This window comes from Lates calcarifer, linkage group LG7_1 (assembly GCF_001640805.2).
Source record: "Lates calcarifer isolate ASB-BC8 linkage group LG7_1, TLL_Latcal_v3, whole genome shotgun sequence".
NCBI classification, from domain to species: Eukaryota; Metazoa; Chordata; class Actinopteri; family Centropomidae; genus Lates; species Lates calcarifer.
Window position 1 is genome coordinate 2,444,574 of NC_066839.1, and position 18,220 is coordinate 2,462,793.

The 18,220-nt window shown below is 44.9% G+C and overlaps 1 protein-coding gene across 1 annotated transcript; it reads left to right on the plus strand.

The window, feature by feature from the left end:
- The first annotated feature begins 1,651 nt into the window (after nucleotides 1–1,651).
- On the plus strand, nucleotides 1,652–17,542 carry aig1 (androgen-induced 1 (H. sapiens)). The gene is made up of 6 exons (XM_018682960.2): nucleotides 1,652–1,998; nucleotides 6,430–6,585; nucleotides 8,924–9,025; nucleotides 16,099–16,214; nucleotides 16,309–16,475; nucleotides 16,924–17,542. The coding sequence occupies exons 1-6, from the start codon at nucleotides 1,858–1,860 to the stop codon at nucleotides 16,941–16,943; spliced, it is 702 nt and encodes a 233-aa protein (XP_018538476.1). The 5' UTR covers nucleotides 1,652–1,857; the 3' UTR covers nucleotides 16,944–17,542.
- Nucleotides 17,543–18,220: the final 678 nt, after the last annotated feature.

An 18,220-nucleotide genomic window follows, 5' to 3' on the forward strand; every position in this document is an offset into this window, starting at 1 on the left:
GTCCAAACCGTCACATGTTTGATCTCCACTGCAGCTGTGAATGTAAACACCTTGAAACACAATCACGTGGAGGTTGAGTGCACAGTGTGTCATGTTAACATTCAGAGCAGATCTGTGTAATATGTATCTGTGCATGTGCCCATCCATCCATAAAGCTGTAAGTGCAGGAACAGCACTACACTCCTGCCTCAGTAGCTGTTAAGGGTTGCCGTGGCAACAGCATCACTTCTCTCCTCGCCTGCTGCCGGAGCTCTTTTTATAATATCTGTCTGCGTCCTCTCTGTTCTCCCAGTTGGATTTTAGTTTGAATGGCTGATTTACTGACACGATACCTGTTCTCCCTGTGTCACCAAACCAGGAGATGTAATAAACTGACACTAAAGCTACTGAGAATAATTTAGAAAATAATATTTCATGTGATGAGGGCTTTTCTTTTTCATTCAGAACTGCAGCTACATGAAACTCTGCAGTGAAACACATGACAAACATCTGATGACAGTTCAGCATAAATATTAATCAAAAACAAGAGGAAATCAAACAACAAAAATTCAGTTTCCAGCTAAAACAGCTCACAGACTTGTGTTAGTATCAGTATTTTAACAGTGATAAATGTTAATATAAATGGACATTTACTATGTTGGTACTCTTATGTAAATATCCATGTTTGAGTGTTTACACCAAATGTTCTCCTCTGGTTTTTAAACCTCTAATATTTTTAGATCTTTAAATAACAGCTTTGCTGCTGTGTTTACAGTCTCCTAACCTGTCATGTATAAACAACATTTATCAATATAATTATCAGCTATAATTAGGGATTTTATTTTCCAGCTCGAGTCTGTGTCAGAAAGCAAATAACAGCCTTCAACCTTTATTAGAATAAATGCTGGATTACAGCATGAAATACCAACTGAATTTAAAATGTAAAGAAATTAATAAGTCGCAGCCTGATGCCTTCACTGTTCAATGTTCTAAGCTGCAGATGAAGCGAGTCAGGAGTCGGCTGTCACCATTAATCACCCTTTCATACAGATGATAGATCAATGATCTGTCGCTCAGCAAAGGATCTTCAGCAGCTTCTTCCATTAGTGAAAAATGATGATTTCTGTCATTTAATTTTCAGTGAAACCTTTTCAGAGCTGAATGCTCCCTGATCGATTGTCTGCATCTGTATCTGTGGACAAACTCTGAGCAGCCTGTCATACCACTGTGTTCAGCCCTGCCTGGCTGATGGAGTACCACTGAAATATTATGTACAGATCCTTTTAGATGTTGTACAGGGTTAAATCATGCAGCTGCGTTCAGATGTACTGCATGAGTTTACACACATCATGACGCTTTATGGTTCTTTCATCTTGTCTGCTCCTACGTATTGTTTGTATTTGTCCACTGCTACATTTACAATCTCTAATTTTACATTTCCTCTTGCAGGGTTAAAGGCCAGAGGATCCTTTAATAGTCTATTATTATTATAATCAGGCTGTTAGAATTATTAACATTAATATTATTTAATATGGTTATAAAGAATTCATGATAATGAATGTTTTTCATTCCTTAAAAAACTATATCTCCATGGTCTTTGTATGTATTCCTCTGTACAGAGCTGCACGCAGAGGAGATCACGGCTCTTCCCCCCTCGTCACCCTTCTCCTCCCCCTTGCATCATCATCACAACACGGAAGCAGTAAGACAGACGGAGGGGGGCAGGAGAGGCGCAGACACAGGGAGGGAGGCTCAGGCAGGTAAAAAAAAAAAAAAAAAAACCCAACAGCGGGGTAAAAGAGAAACAGAGAGAAAAGGTGGAATCAGGCGCAGAGAGGATAAAGGTAAACAGGTGAACAGAGACAGAGCGCGAGCATCATGGCGCTGATCCCCTCGCAGGTTCTCCGGGTCGCCATCCTCCTGTCTTATTTCTCCATCCTCTGCCACTACAAAGCTCTGGACATGCCGGCACACCAGACCTACGGAGGCAGCTGGAAGTTCCTGACCTTCATCGACCTGGTGAGACTGAACGTTTGGTCTGATTGTAACCGCACAGAGCAAGTTAGCTTAACGCTGCACGCGCTGCACGAGCTGCAGAGTCGGTGCTCGGTGTTGTCATTAGATTGAAATGATCGTTTCCGCTTCCCTGCACCTCATTGGTCCGGTGTGTAATTCATCGCTAATGAGAAAGGAGGCGATGAGACTCGGTAATTCACGTTAGACTGAGCGTGGAGTCGCTTTTGAAGCCTCCAACGTGGTTGGCCGGTGAGCTCGGTGCACAGCGCCTGAACCGGAACAGGTGTTGTGGCTCAGACTGTACCGCTGCCACAAAGGCTCCCCCTCTGCGCGGGAGCGCGCCGCGCGTACACTACTGATTGCAAGGGCTTCACGGCAGCTGAGGGCAAATTAATGAGGGGGAGGGTGGGGTCAGAAAAGAGAGGGGTTTTCATTTTTCAGCGCCCAGATTTCTATTTTATTTCACCCTTTAGATGCAGTAAAGCTCTGTTTCAAAATACACAGAAAGCACCAAAGATGTGTGTGTACCAGGGCTTTATTTTCAGGTTTATAATGTGTCAGCTAATGATGATATTCAACATAATCCAGCAGCCACAGGCACTTTATTTTGTGTCAGGGTGTGGGAGGAGTCCCATTCATTTTCCCCACAGACGATGTGAAGTGACTCACAGATGGAGGCCTCCAACAGCTTGAATCAGCCCTGAACAGTCATGGTTAAATCATCAGTACAAAAGAGCTGAGTTAGAAAATACCTCTTTGATTTAAAAGCTGGAGGCACAAGCTTCCAGGTGGACGTTCACCACCAGTCCCAAGAGACTGCAGCTGAAATCAATGCACTTTATTTGTGGTTCGGTTGTGGGTCAATGCTGAAATCACTCTGACTGGCCTCCTGGCAGCTGAGGTTCATGGGTATTGTAGTATTTAGACTCACCAATGACATAACATAAAGCTATAGGGCTGCTTCAGTGTCGGGGGCTGACAGTGTGTGTGAGGTTGTTGCTGCAGTTGACATGACTCTATGTTTGTGAATGACTAATAGAATTGGTCTCTAATAGAGCGGCCTCTGTGTGAGCGCCTTGTTCTCTATGAATGGGAGCTGTGTGTGTTTGTGTCTTCTTCCAATTTTTGCCGGTCATTATAGTGTAAAAGTCCTTCATTTGATTTGACTTCAGAATCCATAACACACGGCTCTGTCGCCTATATAACAGCCCTCTGTTCGTGGTGCCTTCACTGCACCCTGTGACAGAAGAACAGGGATCTGGTTTAGTGTAAATAAAGAACGAAAACAGCAACAACAACAACATCAGTTATACTTATTACAACTGTTATACTTTTATACTTAATGCTGTTGATAATAACATGTTTCTAATAAAACACTGATTAATAAAAGGCCTGAAAGGCTGAACAGACTTTCTAGTTCTCTCAGCAGTGATTCAGTTAAAGTCAGTTTAAAGGCAAAATATCCCCTCTGAAGTGCATACCTGTGTGTGTGTGTGTGTGTGTGTGTGTGTGTGTGTGTGTGTGTGTGTGTGTGTGTGAGAGAAATAGCTGTGTCATATTTTCCACATTAGACCTCTCCTCCTGGTTAACTGTGCTTTTAATGACCTGTACACACCAGCAGCCAGGAAACACACACACACACACACACACACACACTGCTGCAACATCTGGCTCTTAATCACTGTGTGTGTGTGTGTGTGTGTGTGTGTGTGTGTGTGTGTGCAACATGAACCCCTGCATATTGTTGCTACACTGACACTGAAACGCCGGACATGATTGCTTTTAGATCCATTTCATGAACAGTTGTGTGTGTGTGTGAGCTGAGAGGAGAGACGGAGCGTCTTTACTGATAAGAGCCTCGTCGCTAGCTGAGTTCTCATAGGAAACCATTATCTATGTAGCAGGCAAGCTAAGTTAGGAGCAGCTTTAGATTTGTACTGTCGTCAAACGGGTAAAAAACAACGCACACTCAGCTGGATGTGATCTAGCACCTGATCGCGTTAAAGCCCAAATCCCTCCAACATCCAGCCGTCCCTTCACCCACCGGGTGACACCAGATCCTCCCAGAGGGAGAGGACGAGCTGAGAGGAGGAGAGATGAGTGTGTTCACCCTCTCCCTCTTTCTGAAGGAAAAGAAGGTCAGATCCATCATCATGAACATATCGACGGGAGTGTTTCATTACCTCTCTCCCACCACAGTCCACGCAGTCACCCTGCAGCTCTGAGCGTGAGCGCTTTAAATGCAGGATCTGAGACAAGTATTTATGGTGCGTAGTAATACTGAGATAGTGTCAGTAGGAAAACAGTTTTTTGCAGAGAGTTTTTTATTCATGGTGAACGTCCCCTGAGGAAAACGACTTCAACCTCTGAGAGCTGAAAACAGTCTCACATTCACAGGGTCTTATTAAGAAAGTAGCTTCTCTAATCTGCACAAGAACACACAGCTTTAATTGTATTTCCACTCAGGTTTAATTATACACAGCAGCTCTGAAGTATGAATCCTTGAATCTCATTATGACACTGTTTAAAAAGGAGAGAAAAGCTGGTGCTGCTGATGGTGAAGAGGTTACATCATGTTCATTTACAGCAGCTGTGGCGAGGTTGTATTTTAACATGGGAAGTCAAGTACAGGATACGTGTGGCATTCAGGTGATTAGTAAGTTTGAGACACACTGTTGCTAGGTGATGGGCCATAAAATGGAAATCACCTTGCTCCCTCTGTTAAAGACTGTTTTTGTGTTTATTGGATTTCAGCATTGAGTTTAGGCAGAAGATTAAACCTGAGAAATGAAATGATAAACTTACTTCCACAGGCTCAGAGGACGGCGACGCATCTTAACTCTCATTTAAAGCTTTAAGTCGTGAGTGTGTGTGTGTCTCCGTCATATAAGAGGCCTGGTGTTCACAGTCTCAGGAAAGTGACAAGAAAAGAGCTGTGAACTGAAGTCGACTGACTTTTCTGCTAGTGTCAAATTTTCATGATACATTTTTAAGCTCAGCTCTCCATATTCCTACATCCCATAAACTCTCCTGAAACACTACTGGTGCTAAAATATAATGAAATGACTTCACACCATGATGGCTTTGAACGCAGCACAGCGCTACTAGAAGCTACCAGCACCACCTGCCCCCACTACACACCACCTCTGCTAATCCACTGCAGAGCTGAGCCCTGAGGAACATGTGTGTATCTTTACACAGGGAGTTTCCTCTGAACATTACACACTCCAGACACACAACCTTATCGTGCTGAAGTAGGTCAGTTAGTTTATGTTAGCATAGCAAGTCATGGCTATGGTAGGTAGAACTAGAGAGACGTGGGCTGTTAGCTTTTAGCTTTAGGAAGGTTCCTGACTGAGTGAGATGACCCTGAAGTATCTGAGCGGCAGCCATGATCAGAGAGAATGCCGTCCCACAATTCCTTGCAGCAGCAGTGTTTAGTGCGACGCACCGTTGTAGTTTCTGTCTGAATATCATTTGCACACTTCCTTTTTTCATCGTTATCTTAATGGCTCAACTTTCTCCACTTGTACAGTCCTCTCATGTTATTAGCCAGTGTTATAAATAAAGTTAAAAATAAACTAAATAAAGTGCAATTGATTCTCTAAACACCGGTTCTCTTTTCCTAACTCCTCGTCACTTCTCCTCGTCTTTCCTTCACCTCATGACGTTTTCCGTCGAGGTCGAGGAAACGTGTTTGGCAAAGGAGATGTCTTTGAGTGTTCGGCCGCAGCCGTGGAGCCTGATTTGCTGATTCTGCTGAGGCCTCTGTTTGATTGGTTGAACGCCGCTCCCCTGTGGCTGATGATGGCTGACATACTTGTCCAATCACCCAGCTCTGGTTTTGGCTAAAGCTGCTAAAGCTGACATTGTAATGGACGCAAACGTGTGTCGCTCTCAAACACAGTTTTATGATTCCAGTTTATTGACGTTCAGAGCCAATAAAAAAGGACACAGGCTCTGTGGAGGAAAATCTCCTGGTAAGTTGTGAGAGCAGTCGAAGGCTGAGCTGCAGCTCGTGTCAGCACAGTTGAGCTGTTTGTGCTGAATAAACATGAGCTGCAGAAACACTCCACTGGTCATATTTGCGTAACAAACTGTCTCCAGCTGGCTGTGTTCTCACACACTCATCTTAGATTGAAGTCAGTGTTTCACGCTCCGTCTCTTGAGGGAGATGATTTGGGGATAATGTATGAAATTACTGAGTGAAGGAGAAGTGGGCGAAGCAGGTTCAGGAAAAAGTGGCTGCCCCATAAACTGTAATGATGGTGGTGCAGTTTGTGCTTTAATGTGGGGTTGTCCTCTCTGAACTCTTCTGCTTTTGCTTCCCTCTCTCTCTCTCTCTCTCTCCCCCTCTGTCCATGTTTTTGAAGTGTTAGTCATGTGAAAGCGCAGCAGCTGCTGAGCTCCCTCTCTCTCTGTGCGTCTCTGCAGGTGATCCAGGCGGTGTTTTTCGGACTGTGTGTCCTGATCGATGTGTCCAGTCTGCTGACTAAGGGAGGCGACAGCAGGGAGCAGGAGCGGCAGCTGAGGAAGCTGATTGGCCTGAGGGACTGGATGATGGCCGTGCTGGCCTTCCCTGTCGGAGCGGTGAGCGGATGGATGCATACGACCAAACACACACACACACAGCGACACACAATAGCCCGGGGAGGGATCAGCCTGGCTTGCAGGAATCAAAGGCTTGAGTAATGTGTTTGCAGTATAATCAGCTCTCGCCCTCCTTTGCTCTCTCTGATGGGTGGTGACAGTAGTTTTCTACAAACCCCTCATTAAGGAGATTTTTAGTGTCAAACGGCCTGAATGTTAGTTTCAGAGTTTCTCCTCTTTTCTGAGTCTCAGAAAACACAGTCAGGTCTGAAGCTCACCATACATTTAGACCTTGATGAGAAAAGCTTGTCACATGGTGCAGTTAGCCAGAGGCTCGATGGTTTACTCAGCAACAACAGTGAACTATTCCACGGCTTCTCAGAGTTATTTTAAAACGGTCCACAAACAGAGATGCTGCTCGACAGGGGAAGAGAGAGGAGCGCTCCTTGTACAAAATTTCAGCAGGTGCATATGAGGCACAAACACTCTCTAATACATGTGACTGTGTTCCTCTTGGAAAGTGAATTTAAAAAAGTCCATCTGTAGTGCTGATACAGTTACAGAGTGTATAAAAGGGTCTTTAAAGGAACTAAAAGGTCTGCTGCTGCTTATCCAGGTCACATCATGTTTCACTAATGACAGAAATCATTAGTTGCTGCCTTCACCTTGTCTGTGCTGCTGAGCTGAGCTGAGGTGGCCTCGTTCAGCTTCAATAAACCTGTCTCCCCTTTCTAAATGTTTAGAACCATCATATTTATTTTGATAAATGACATCAGCCAGTGCCACAGACAGAACGTCAGATACAGTTACCAATTCCTGGTGCTACAGAGACAGACTTTGTTTGGTAGGAAAAAAAAAAAGAAAAGTACGGAGGTTCAACAAATAGCCCGAGTGTGGACATGTGAGCGTGGCCCCTCACATCAGCTGAAGCTCAGTTACATCTCACAGCGAATAAACAGAACAGAGGAAACGGTGTCGAGTCGTCCTCTGCTGCTTCAGACAGCCAGACGCTGACCTCTGTCTGATCCTCAGGCTGCTCTCACAGCACTGGCAGACTCCAATCACATGGTTCTACCTCTCTCTCTCTCACACACACACACACACACTTTTTTATTCAAGATTACAAGATTTAAGTTGGCAACGTGCCCTGTTGCTGCCGCATTGAGGAACCTGTCTGACCACAAACATAACCTAAGTTTCGACACATGCACACACACACACACACACACAGACACAGAGTCATGAATATGCACAGTGTACACCCACAGACACTAATCACACACAGTTGATAGCTAACTGCCCTGAAGCAACCTTAGTGCCGGTTAGATTGCTGCTACAGTCGAGGCTACAACACACATCCTGTCTCTGTGACACACACACACACACACACACACCTATAGACTCAGTCAGCTGGCGTGGTGCCGTGAGCTGGGCACAGAGTTCAGTTTACACACACACAATAGACATGATTATCACCACAGCTAATGTCTGGAAACCTAGTCTGACCGATATGGAAAGACTGCGTGTGTGTGTGTGTGTGTGTGTGTATACATGCATGAGAGCACAGGTGTGTATACTACATGTGTGTATGTGTGTGCATGTACATATGGGCATCTACTCTGTTGTACATCAGTGTGGAAGTGTGTGTGTGTGTGTGTGTGTTTCCTGCCACCAGCAGCCTGTTGAAAGCAGAGAACATACCGGTCAGGGTACAATGATTGGGGGGGGGGGGTCAGATGCCACGAACTGGAACCCAGATGACGGTCAGGTAATTCCACCCCCCGGTCCTGCCAGAACATGGTCTGGCCTGAGTCCAAGCCGTCTGCTGGAGATACATTAGAGCAGGAGTTTGTTAGCTTATGTAGCTTATGGTGCATTCAGGACGCGTGGGACAGGAGGTGGTCTACCATCTGGGTGTTCTGGGTGCACACGGAGGGGGGGAGCCATGCTACTGGGTTTGAGATGCTATAACATATAGCATGTTACTGTGATGATATTTCAATGATGTTAGCATGTTAGCTTTGATATTTAGAGCTACAGTGGGCGACGAGTAGAAATCTGACCCACAGCCACCAAACTTAGAGGGATTCATCCTCTGGGGACCAGGACTAACTGAACCAGATTTAATGGAAAGAAATGAATGATTTTTTTTCTTTTCACTGGGTTTTGTTGCGTCTCTGTGACAGATTTTGTTTCATATTTAGCATCGTCAATAATAGAATTTTAAATTAAATACTCCTGAGACAGATGGACGTTAGCTCCGTTGTGTTGCTGTGTGGAAGACTCCTGCACATTGTTCACTAACTTTGTGTTTGTCTTTCTCTGTGTCTCTCTTCAGTTTGTGGTCTTTACCTTCTGGAGTCTCTACCTGTACGACAGAGACCTGGTCTACCCCAGACTACTGGACAACTTCATTCCTCAGTGGCTCAACCACGGCATGGTGAGTTGATATTTCATATATTTATATTTATACATATTTCAGTAGCTGCCAGCTGAACTGAGCCACTGTCGGTAGAAAGTGGTCAACTTTGTTTGAAGGAGTGTGTTTGTGCAGCAGGCAGCGGGCGGAGGTGAAGAGTGAGCTGAGGCTGAGCTCTTGATTTTCCCTCACTGTCCTGCAGTGGGTGGAGACAGACAAATATAATAATAACTTTAATTTAATGGGGAAAATGCTTCACTGAGATTAAAAATCTCTTTGACGTGACTCTCTTAGCCAACATACACTGTGGGGGGGTTATATAAGAGTCCTAGACCGGTCCAGTTTTGCAAAACCAGAACTGTCCCACACCCCTAAACCTCAGGACCCGAACCCACTCGTTACCAACAACGATCTCCAAATCAGTTCCAGATGTGTCATTATTTTCATCTCTTTTTGTTCTCCTCTTTCACTCATGTGTCGCCTGAATCTAATTAATTTTTATCCACACCAGTAAATTAACTTTTACCCATGAAGTGCAGTTTTTGTTGGTCAGGTCGGGGACTCCTCTTCAGTCCCCTCAGGTCCTGCTGTTGGATCAGTGGCACTAACTTGTTTGATTGATTGATGGTCCAGACGTCTGCCTGTCTCCTGCTCAGATCATCACTCATATCACCGGATCATGACCTCCATAAAGTATCTGTTAAATCTTATCGGTGGTCAGAGTTGGTGCTGGTGAACCTCTGAATTTGAATAGAGCCATTCGCGGGTCGTTAGCTTTGATTTGCCATCTAGAGGAAGTGGGTTTAATCTAATGTTTAGACAGCGGCTAACACGCCGCGCACCATGTCGCCTGACTGATAACGCCGTCAGCTGTGTGTGTGCGTTTAAATCAGCCGGTGAGATAATCTGAAATGTTTCCAGCTCTCTGTCTGTAATATGCAAAAAACCTTCTCGTCAAACTTCCTGCTGCCAGAGCACTGTCCGCAGAGCGTGAGGTGAGGTGAGGTGTGTGTTCTGCTTTAAAACTGATCATTCCCATAACACTGCTTTGAAAGACAAAGACAGCGTGTGTGTGTGTGTGTGTGTGTGTGTTTGGTGTCTCTTCTTGTACTTCCAGGAGGTGATGTAATAGCCCAGTGGTTGCTATGGCGGCGTCGCCAAGGACCAAAACAACCAGAGCACCACCAACGGCCATGTGTGTGTATGTGTGTGTGTGTGTGTGTGTGTGTGTGTGTGTGTGTGTGTGAGACAGAAAACGTGAGGAGGTTTGTGCACATGCCTCTGTGTAACAATGTGTGTGTGTGTGTGTGTCCAGCGGTTGTAAATATTTTGCGGTATTCCATGGTATCACTGTTGTTTGTTTATACCGGCTGCCACGGCAACCGTGTCGCCATTCCCATCGGAGGAGGGAGGGGTGAGTGATGTGGAGTGAATGAGAGAAAAAGATGCAGGATTTTAATAAAGTGCTGAGCAGCTCTGCCAGAGGAGCGACTGCAGCAGAACAAGTGGAAGACTGACTGCAGACGTGTTGCTCTTTGTCCACTGATACTGATGCTCTTGATGTAATCACTTCACACAAATAGAGGTGAAAATAACACATTAATCAGCTTTACTGTCTTATTGTGTGCTACTTTAACGTATGTAAAGGATCTGAATTCTTCTTCAACCACTAAAAGTCACACAATAACACAAACTAATTAACTGATGGAAGCAGAAATGTTCCAGCAGCTTCTGTCTTCTGCTCGGTAAAATTCCTGTTTTTGTCAATGGAGTCTGGTACTGATTTCTGGTGAAACAAAAACGATGTTAGTCTTAATAAAAAGCTCGGTCTCTGTAGGAATCCTGTCCATGATGTTGTCAGACTCTTAGAACAACAATCTGAGCCATCTTAGTGAACGTACGATGACGTGGACAAATGTCCTTTGGATTCAATTGCAGCAGCTGTTAGCGATTGCCAGGAATGATTCTGCACCGAGTCCAGAAATTTGAATCCTTTTCAGTCATTTTTACCCAGAAACAAGGTTAAAACAACACCAGGATTATTCTTTAAGATATTCAGATAGGTCTCTGACATCTGAAAAATGTTCTTGGTGTTTCTACTTAAAACTTTCCGTGACAAAGGAAAAAAAAAAAATCTGTCTTCTGACGCAGCATTTCTTCCCCCATAATAAAGCATGTGATTCAGGGGCGGCGTCCCCTTCTGTTCAGTGTTGGTTACTAAGAGAACAACACAAATCAAAACAAAAACTCCACTGTAACCATTTGTAATTTTCATTTCTAGTTTCATATTCTCCACTGAGTGAATATGAGACAGCACAGTGTCCCCGCGAGTGTAGCAAAACCAGCGTTCAGTCTCTGTGTTTGCATGTGTGTGTTTGTTGGTCTCACACTCGGTCTGATGCTGTTGACCTCTGACACACACACACACACACACACACACACACACACACTCTCTGCTCTGTAGTGCTGTTATAAAAGCGCTCCTGGCTCATAATCAGATGTTTGTTCACATCTGGTGAATCATTGTCGGGTTTGGGTACATTCACACACACACACACACACACACACACACACTCACAGATCAGCATCCACACTTAACCTTCATCTCACTGTTAGCAGTCTTGTGTGTGTTTGTTCCAATGTGACAACTCGTGTTATTTTTAGTGGCTCGTGTAGAAAGCAGCAGCCGTATAATCAGTATCAGTCCAACCAGTAGTAAACAAACATCAAAGGCTCCTCGTGATGCTTTTAAATGCATCGTCAGTTTAATGGTGAGCTGTTGTCATTGTCAAACCAGACGTTTACCACTGTAATGTCCCTCTGGTGGACCTCCCATCTGCTCTCTCACACAGGCTCATGCTCCTTCTCAGGATCAGCTGTTACCATCCCTGCACACAAGATGTTTTCGTCCCTCTCTGTCTTCAACAGTCTCTCACTAACTCACACTTACTGTGCATTTCTTTAACTGATCTCACACTTTGTCTCCTTCAGTTGTACGTCTCTTTTCATGAAAGCCTAATGAGTGAATGTAAATGGACTCACTAGAAACAAATGAGATCGTAGAGGAGATAATTGATGACACAGCACCAGTGTACTTTTCTAGTCACTGACTTAAAAGTTCCTGCTGCTGTTTTGAAACTGAATCACAACAGAACTGTACAAACAGAGCAGACTGTACTCTTTGTATTATTATCTTTACAAAGAGAGACCCAGCAGTTCCCACCATGAGCAGCACATCAACCTCTGGATGTGGTTGATGAACATAAACAAACTTAAGATCCTTTAGGTTTGTTTTGTTAAAAAGCTGTGACCACAATATTCTCTGCACAGCTGAAAAATAAACTTTTTAGTGGAGGCACTGTTTCTGCACGGACACGTGTTGTCACACATCAGCTGACATATACGCAGATATTAATAAACTGTATCTGCAGTGAGCTAATACTGGCTGATTTATCAGTCTGGCTCTAATCAACACTTTAAGTGCAAGACAAAACACAGCAGCATTGTGACACAGAATGATTATAAGCCCGTCTCTTTTTGCTAAACACTGAGACACTAAATGGCTTTAATGCACAATGTCACTGCAGGGTTACACAAGTTCAAATTCAGTCTCAATTTCACTGAGTGTGTGTTTTTGTAGAAAGTGGAACAGGATTGTCCCTCTGTGACATGATAAGCTCCTTAAGTTGGAAAACTGGTGTGAAAAGGAGACTTTTCATTTTTCAGGGTTCAAGTGGAGTTCAGTTTAAAAAGCTTTAACAGAGCTGAGGTACAGGACCGAGCAACACGTTCTGCATCTGCAACACACAGCTAGCTGCTGCTTCACTCGCTTCTGTAGCTGGTAGCTGGGTTTTCTTTGATCGGCCTCTCTGAAAAGCTGCTTTCTGGGCTCTGTCCACCTGGAGCTCAGTAACAGGATGACAGCACGAGTTTTAGACGCAGAAACGAGCCGTGATGCTGCGCACAGATGAAAAAGGGTGTGTGTGAACTGAGTTGGTCGTGTGAGGGATTAAAATACTGTGCATGGAGAAAATAGCCATTAAAATTGCACGTCTTGATGATGTGAGGCGTCAATGTTTGCTTGGTTTTCAGGCACCTTCTTGATAAGTCGGCCATATTGGAGCCTTCCAGTTGTAATTACAATGCAGAGGTTGACGTGAACGTTATAAAAAGTTCGGCTTTAGTGCCTTGCTCAAGAGCTACACAACAGCAAGTACTGATAGAGTCGGCAGTGTTTCCCCAGTTAATTGTTTGACTTTGACTTTGGACTAGAACCCACAGCGTTCCTCCATCCCAGAGAAAGTCTGTTTCTGATGCACCAGTCTCAGTCGTTGGTCGACAGTGGAAGATGTTTGACCCCGTGAACCCGCCCTCAGCCGCGTGACCCCACCCACCCCCATCTGCGTATCTCTGCGTGAAATGGTTTGTCCCGTTTTTAGCCCCAGACCGCAGGATCAAACCACCGCTGTTTGCCGAAGAGGGGGGATTTTCCACAGAGGCAGAAAGCTGGCTGCATGAGCGGGACCGCAAACCTCCGGTGGGGGGGCGGGGGGGGCAGACGGGGGGAGAAAGAGAGAGTGAGAGAGAGAGAGAGAGAGAGAGAGAGGGGACAATAAAGAAAGACCTAGAAACAGAAATGGAGAGAGAGAGGGACAGCGAGAATAAAGGGAGTATTATTTACGAGCGGCGAGTCCTCTCAACAGAGACTAAACTTAAACATGACCAGGAGACTGGAATTCCACTGAGGCACTCTGGGTAAAACTGCAGTGTCAGGACATGTGTGTGTGTGTGTGTGTGTGTACAGTATAATGATGGGAGGGAAACCTAGAATTTAAGACCCCAGGAGAGAGAGAGCTATTCTGTCCTGGTGTTGTTACTCTGCACATACTTGGCGTCTTCGGTCGGATTTTTTCAAATCCTCTCAAGCTGATTGGTCAAAGTCAGGTTGTGACACACAGGCCGCCTCCTGTGGCGTACAGTATACAGAGCACACTCCTTTAACAAATACACACTCAACAAAAGTTTTTAGATTTTGCTGTAAAATCCACTTTCAGTATTTAAGAGTTGAGAAACTGTCGCTGAATGTTTTAATTTAGTGACTTTGATGCCAAAAAATTTGCCAGATTTTTATTCTTTTGACACTGAGATATGAACTATCCTGAAGTTGTGGGAAAATCATTCCATAATATCTCATTTGATTCACATCCAGATCCAAATTGGCAGAGACTTGTGATCTCTGGGTGCTTTCTAGTTAAAATTAGACCTCACTGACATCATTTTCAAATCTAAAAAACATTGGCTGCATCAAAGAATCAGTCAAACCTAAAATATCATTGATGTGGAAGAAATTAGATTTTTGAAGACAATTTTGTTTCATCTTTTAGGCCAAATGTATTTAGAGCCGGCACTACTAACTTCCTAAATGTGTGTTTTACATTAGAACGACATAAAGTCAAACAGCCTGAGGTTTTCTACCTGCTGTGTGTCGACACCTCTGAACTTCTGACAGACGCCTCCTCCAACACCAGCTGTCTCCGCTCAGCTCTGTCTGCTGCTGCAAACTGCTGCAAAGTCACGTTTTAGGAAGGGAACAAAAAAAAGGTGATGTTAATGAGTGTGAGTTTAGTTTCGTCTAATGAGTCCGTATGAGATCTGATGTGTGGGGAAGGAAAATTAATCTGCCATCATTCTGATGCTTGATTAATGAGTCGTATTTAGCAAAAGCAAACAAGCAAATTCTCCGATGCTGATATGAAATATGAAGTGTAGCTCAGTTCATTCGGAGCTGTTAGTGATGTGGTGTTATTGAGCGGATCTGCCCGGTGACACCTGTTTCTCACTCTTTGAGAAGTTGAGGTTTGGAGTGTGTGTAAATGAAATCCCACAGAGACTGAACTGAGACAGCCACAGCTCTCTGACTGACTGACAGCTGAACTGCATTAGTGTGTTAAGACCACAGATGTGCCTCTTGCCACTCACTCATATCATGTACTGGAAATCAAAGACAGCGGTGAGGAGACAGTCTCAGCCTGTCAGTAACAGGTTGTACTCTTCAGCTTCTTTTTTTAAGTTTAACAGGAGAAAAGCCTGGATTCTAACCAAACCTGTTCCCACTTTCACACCTACTGAAGCTCGCAGCATCAAACCAAACCGCTTCCATCATTTCAAACCGTCAGGCTGGGAATAATTAACGGATGGAAGATTCCCAGTTGTTGTTTTTCTCGCTGCAACATAACGAGGCCGAACAGCTCGACTGCTGGAGACCGAAGAGTTCGGCAGTCTGGCTTCGCCCAGGGTGAACAGTCACACACACACACACACACACACACACACACACACACACACACACACACACACACACACACACACACACACACAAACGCACACACTGATCTACAGCTGTGCTCCTGAGAGTGCAAATGAGGTAAGAGGTCGCAACTCTGCTGAGACATTTATGCCTGGTGTGTTTCTGTGTGTGTGTGTGTGTGTGTGTGTGTGTGTGTGTGTGTGTGTGTGTGTGTGTGTTGTCGTCTGTATTTTGTATGTGAGTGCCCCCTGGTGGACAGAGAGAGCAGTTCATGTAAAGGCAGCAGCACAACAGCTGCAGACGATTGAGTTTGATTGGTTTCATTTCTTCTGTTTGATTGAACACAAAATGGACGTTAAAGGCCAGATGATTGGTCGAGGACACACACAGGTGTGTGACTTCATAGGTGTGTGTGTTTATTTACTGCTGTTTGATGGTGAGTCACAGCAACACAGATTAAAAACAATTGTGTGTTTGTGAGAAACGGCTTCACAGAAAATAGCAGCAGATGCCCTGACCTCCATTAAATGTGTTTGTGTGTTCAGGTGGATCACACACACACACACATCCTGTGCACAGAGATGAATGAATTATTCAAAGAGAACAGAGTCAGACCCAGTCACCACTGCAGTTAAATGTGACATGATAATAATAATACGACAGATATGAGCTCAGATAAAACAGTTCGACTGTGTTTTTGGTTTTTTTCAGGCACCAAATGTAACGTTATATTTACTCTCTTCAACCACTAAACCTGCTTTTCCCCTCTGTTTTTTGTCTCTCTCAGCACACCACCGTTCTTCCCTTCATCATCATCGAGATGCGGACCACCCACCATCGGTATCCCAGCAGGCTGTGGGGTCTGGCAGCAGTGTGGTGCTTCGGCATAGGATACATCCTCTGGTACCTAAAGTTCCAACTAACTGTCCCAAATGAAACATGAAACTGTTCTCTGTTCTGCATGCGTATTAACTTTAACTTTGTCCCCCCCCCCCAGGACGTGTTGGGTGAACCAGGTGACAGGTGTGTGGGTGTACCCGGTGCTGGAGCGCATCACTCCACTGGCTCGAGTCATCTTCTTCAGCGCGATGACGGTGGTGATCAGTGTCTTCTACGTTCTCGGAGAAATCCTCAACAGCTACATCTGGGACCAGCCACACACAGGTACACCACACACACACACACACACACACACACACACACACACAGCTGTAGTTGTTTTTGGACATTTCAATGTGGCAAAGTTCTATATTATAAATACAGGTAAACACTGTTGATAATAGGCTGAAAAGTGATAAAAAGCAGAAAGAGACAAACAGAAGCAGATGAAGCACCTGTCGACCAACCACCTCCCTCTCTTTCCCAGTCACACACACACATTAACACACACTCTCACTCCCGCTCTCATCCATCCATCTGCTCAGCGGGTCGGCAGGTAGCACTCCACCCACACCACAGAGAGAAAATCTGTGTGTGTGACTTTTTAGAGAAAAAGCTGCAGCTCTGTAGTTGTACTCTCTCTCTCTCACACACACACACACACACATTCACACATTCACACTCACAGTCTTCTGCCTTCTTCTTCTTCACACTCCTTTCTTTTCTCTCCCAGAAAAGGTCAAAGGTGAGTGATCGTCTCTCGGCTGCGCGGGCGTTGAAGTCCTCGCTCGGACAAAGGAGGACGAGTGGTGCCCCGCCCACCCAGGACAGCACAATGAAGGAAACAAGGGACCTCTCTGGAACTGGAAGTGACCGTTACCTTTGAACTGTATCCATAACAATAACCATAAAAAGACAGAAGCATCACCAGTTAATGTAAATAGAGACGGCAGATGAAGCAGAGTCAGAACTCATCTTTTTGTTTCTGTGTTTTCTCTTTTTGTTGTTTTTCAGCGGCAAAAGCAAAGCGACCATGTTGCATCTGGCTTTGTTATGTGGAGGACAATGAATTAAAGGCACAAATATACATCTACACTACACACACACACACACACACACACACACACACAAGCTCATCACACTCACATACAGGAACAGTATTTGTAATCTGCTTTTCTGGGAAGAACGACTAAAAGTAAATGAATTCTTCCATAAGCTACTACACCACCACTGAACATCAACAATGTGTTGAACCTCATTATTATTCATCGTATGAGTCACTACATGGCCATGACATGTATGGGAGAAACTAGATGTCGGTGCAAAATCAATAAAGTTTGAGTGGAAAATCATTCCTGTCAGTCAGTCCGCTGTGAGTTCTAGTTTTAACTCTGCTCTGTAAAATCCCTGTTTTTGTCAGTGGAGTCTGGTGGTGATCTACACAGGTGAAGTGAATAACATTGATCACCTGGTTACAACACAATGTTCTGCTGGGAAACCTTGAGTCCTCTGACTCGCACCACCCACCTAAACACTGTTATAGGCCAGCCACCCCCTCCATGGCAACAGGGGCCTGCCCCAGCGGGACAGTCCTCCCACCACACCACAAAACCTGCTCAGAAATGTCTGGAGGAACACGACAAAGAGCCGAACGTCATGCAGTATCAGGCTGGATCAGATTTGGATCTGGGGAGTCTGGAGGTCAGCTCAACGCCATGGGCTCCTTGTTGTTTTTGTGGTGGCAGCGGTGTCCAGCTGGGGGCAGTCCCTGCTGCTGTGTTGTTGAGTGTTGTTGCTGTGGGGGTGTGTGCGTAGGGTACAGCAGTGTTTAGGTGGGTGGTATGTGTCACAGTAACATCCAGATGAATGTCAGCTTCACCTGTCAGTGCTTTTAATGTTGTGGCTGGTCGGTGTGCAGTGATGAGCCTGTCAGAGGTGAAAACAAGAACTGCAGCAGCTGGTTCACTGTCCTCAATCAGTCCAAAAGATGTTTGTCATTTACACCCAAAACCATGTGGAAAATAAAGCCC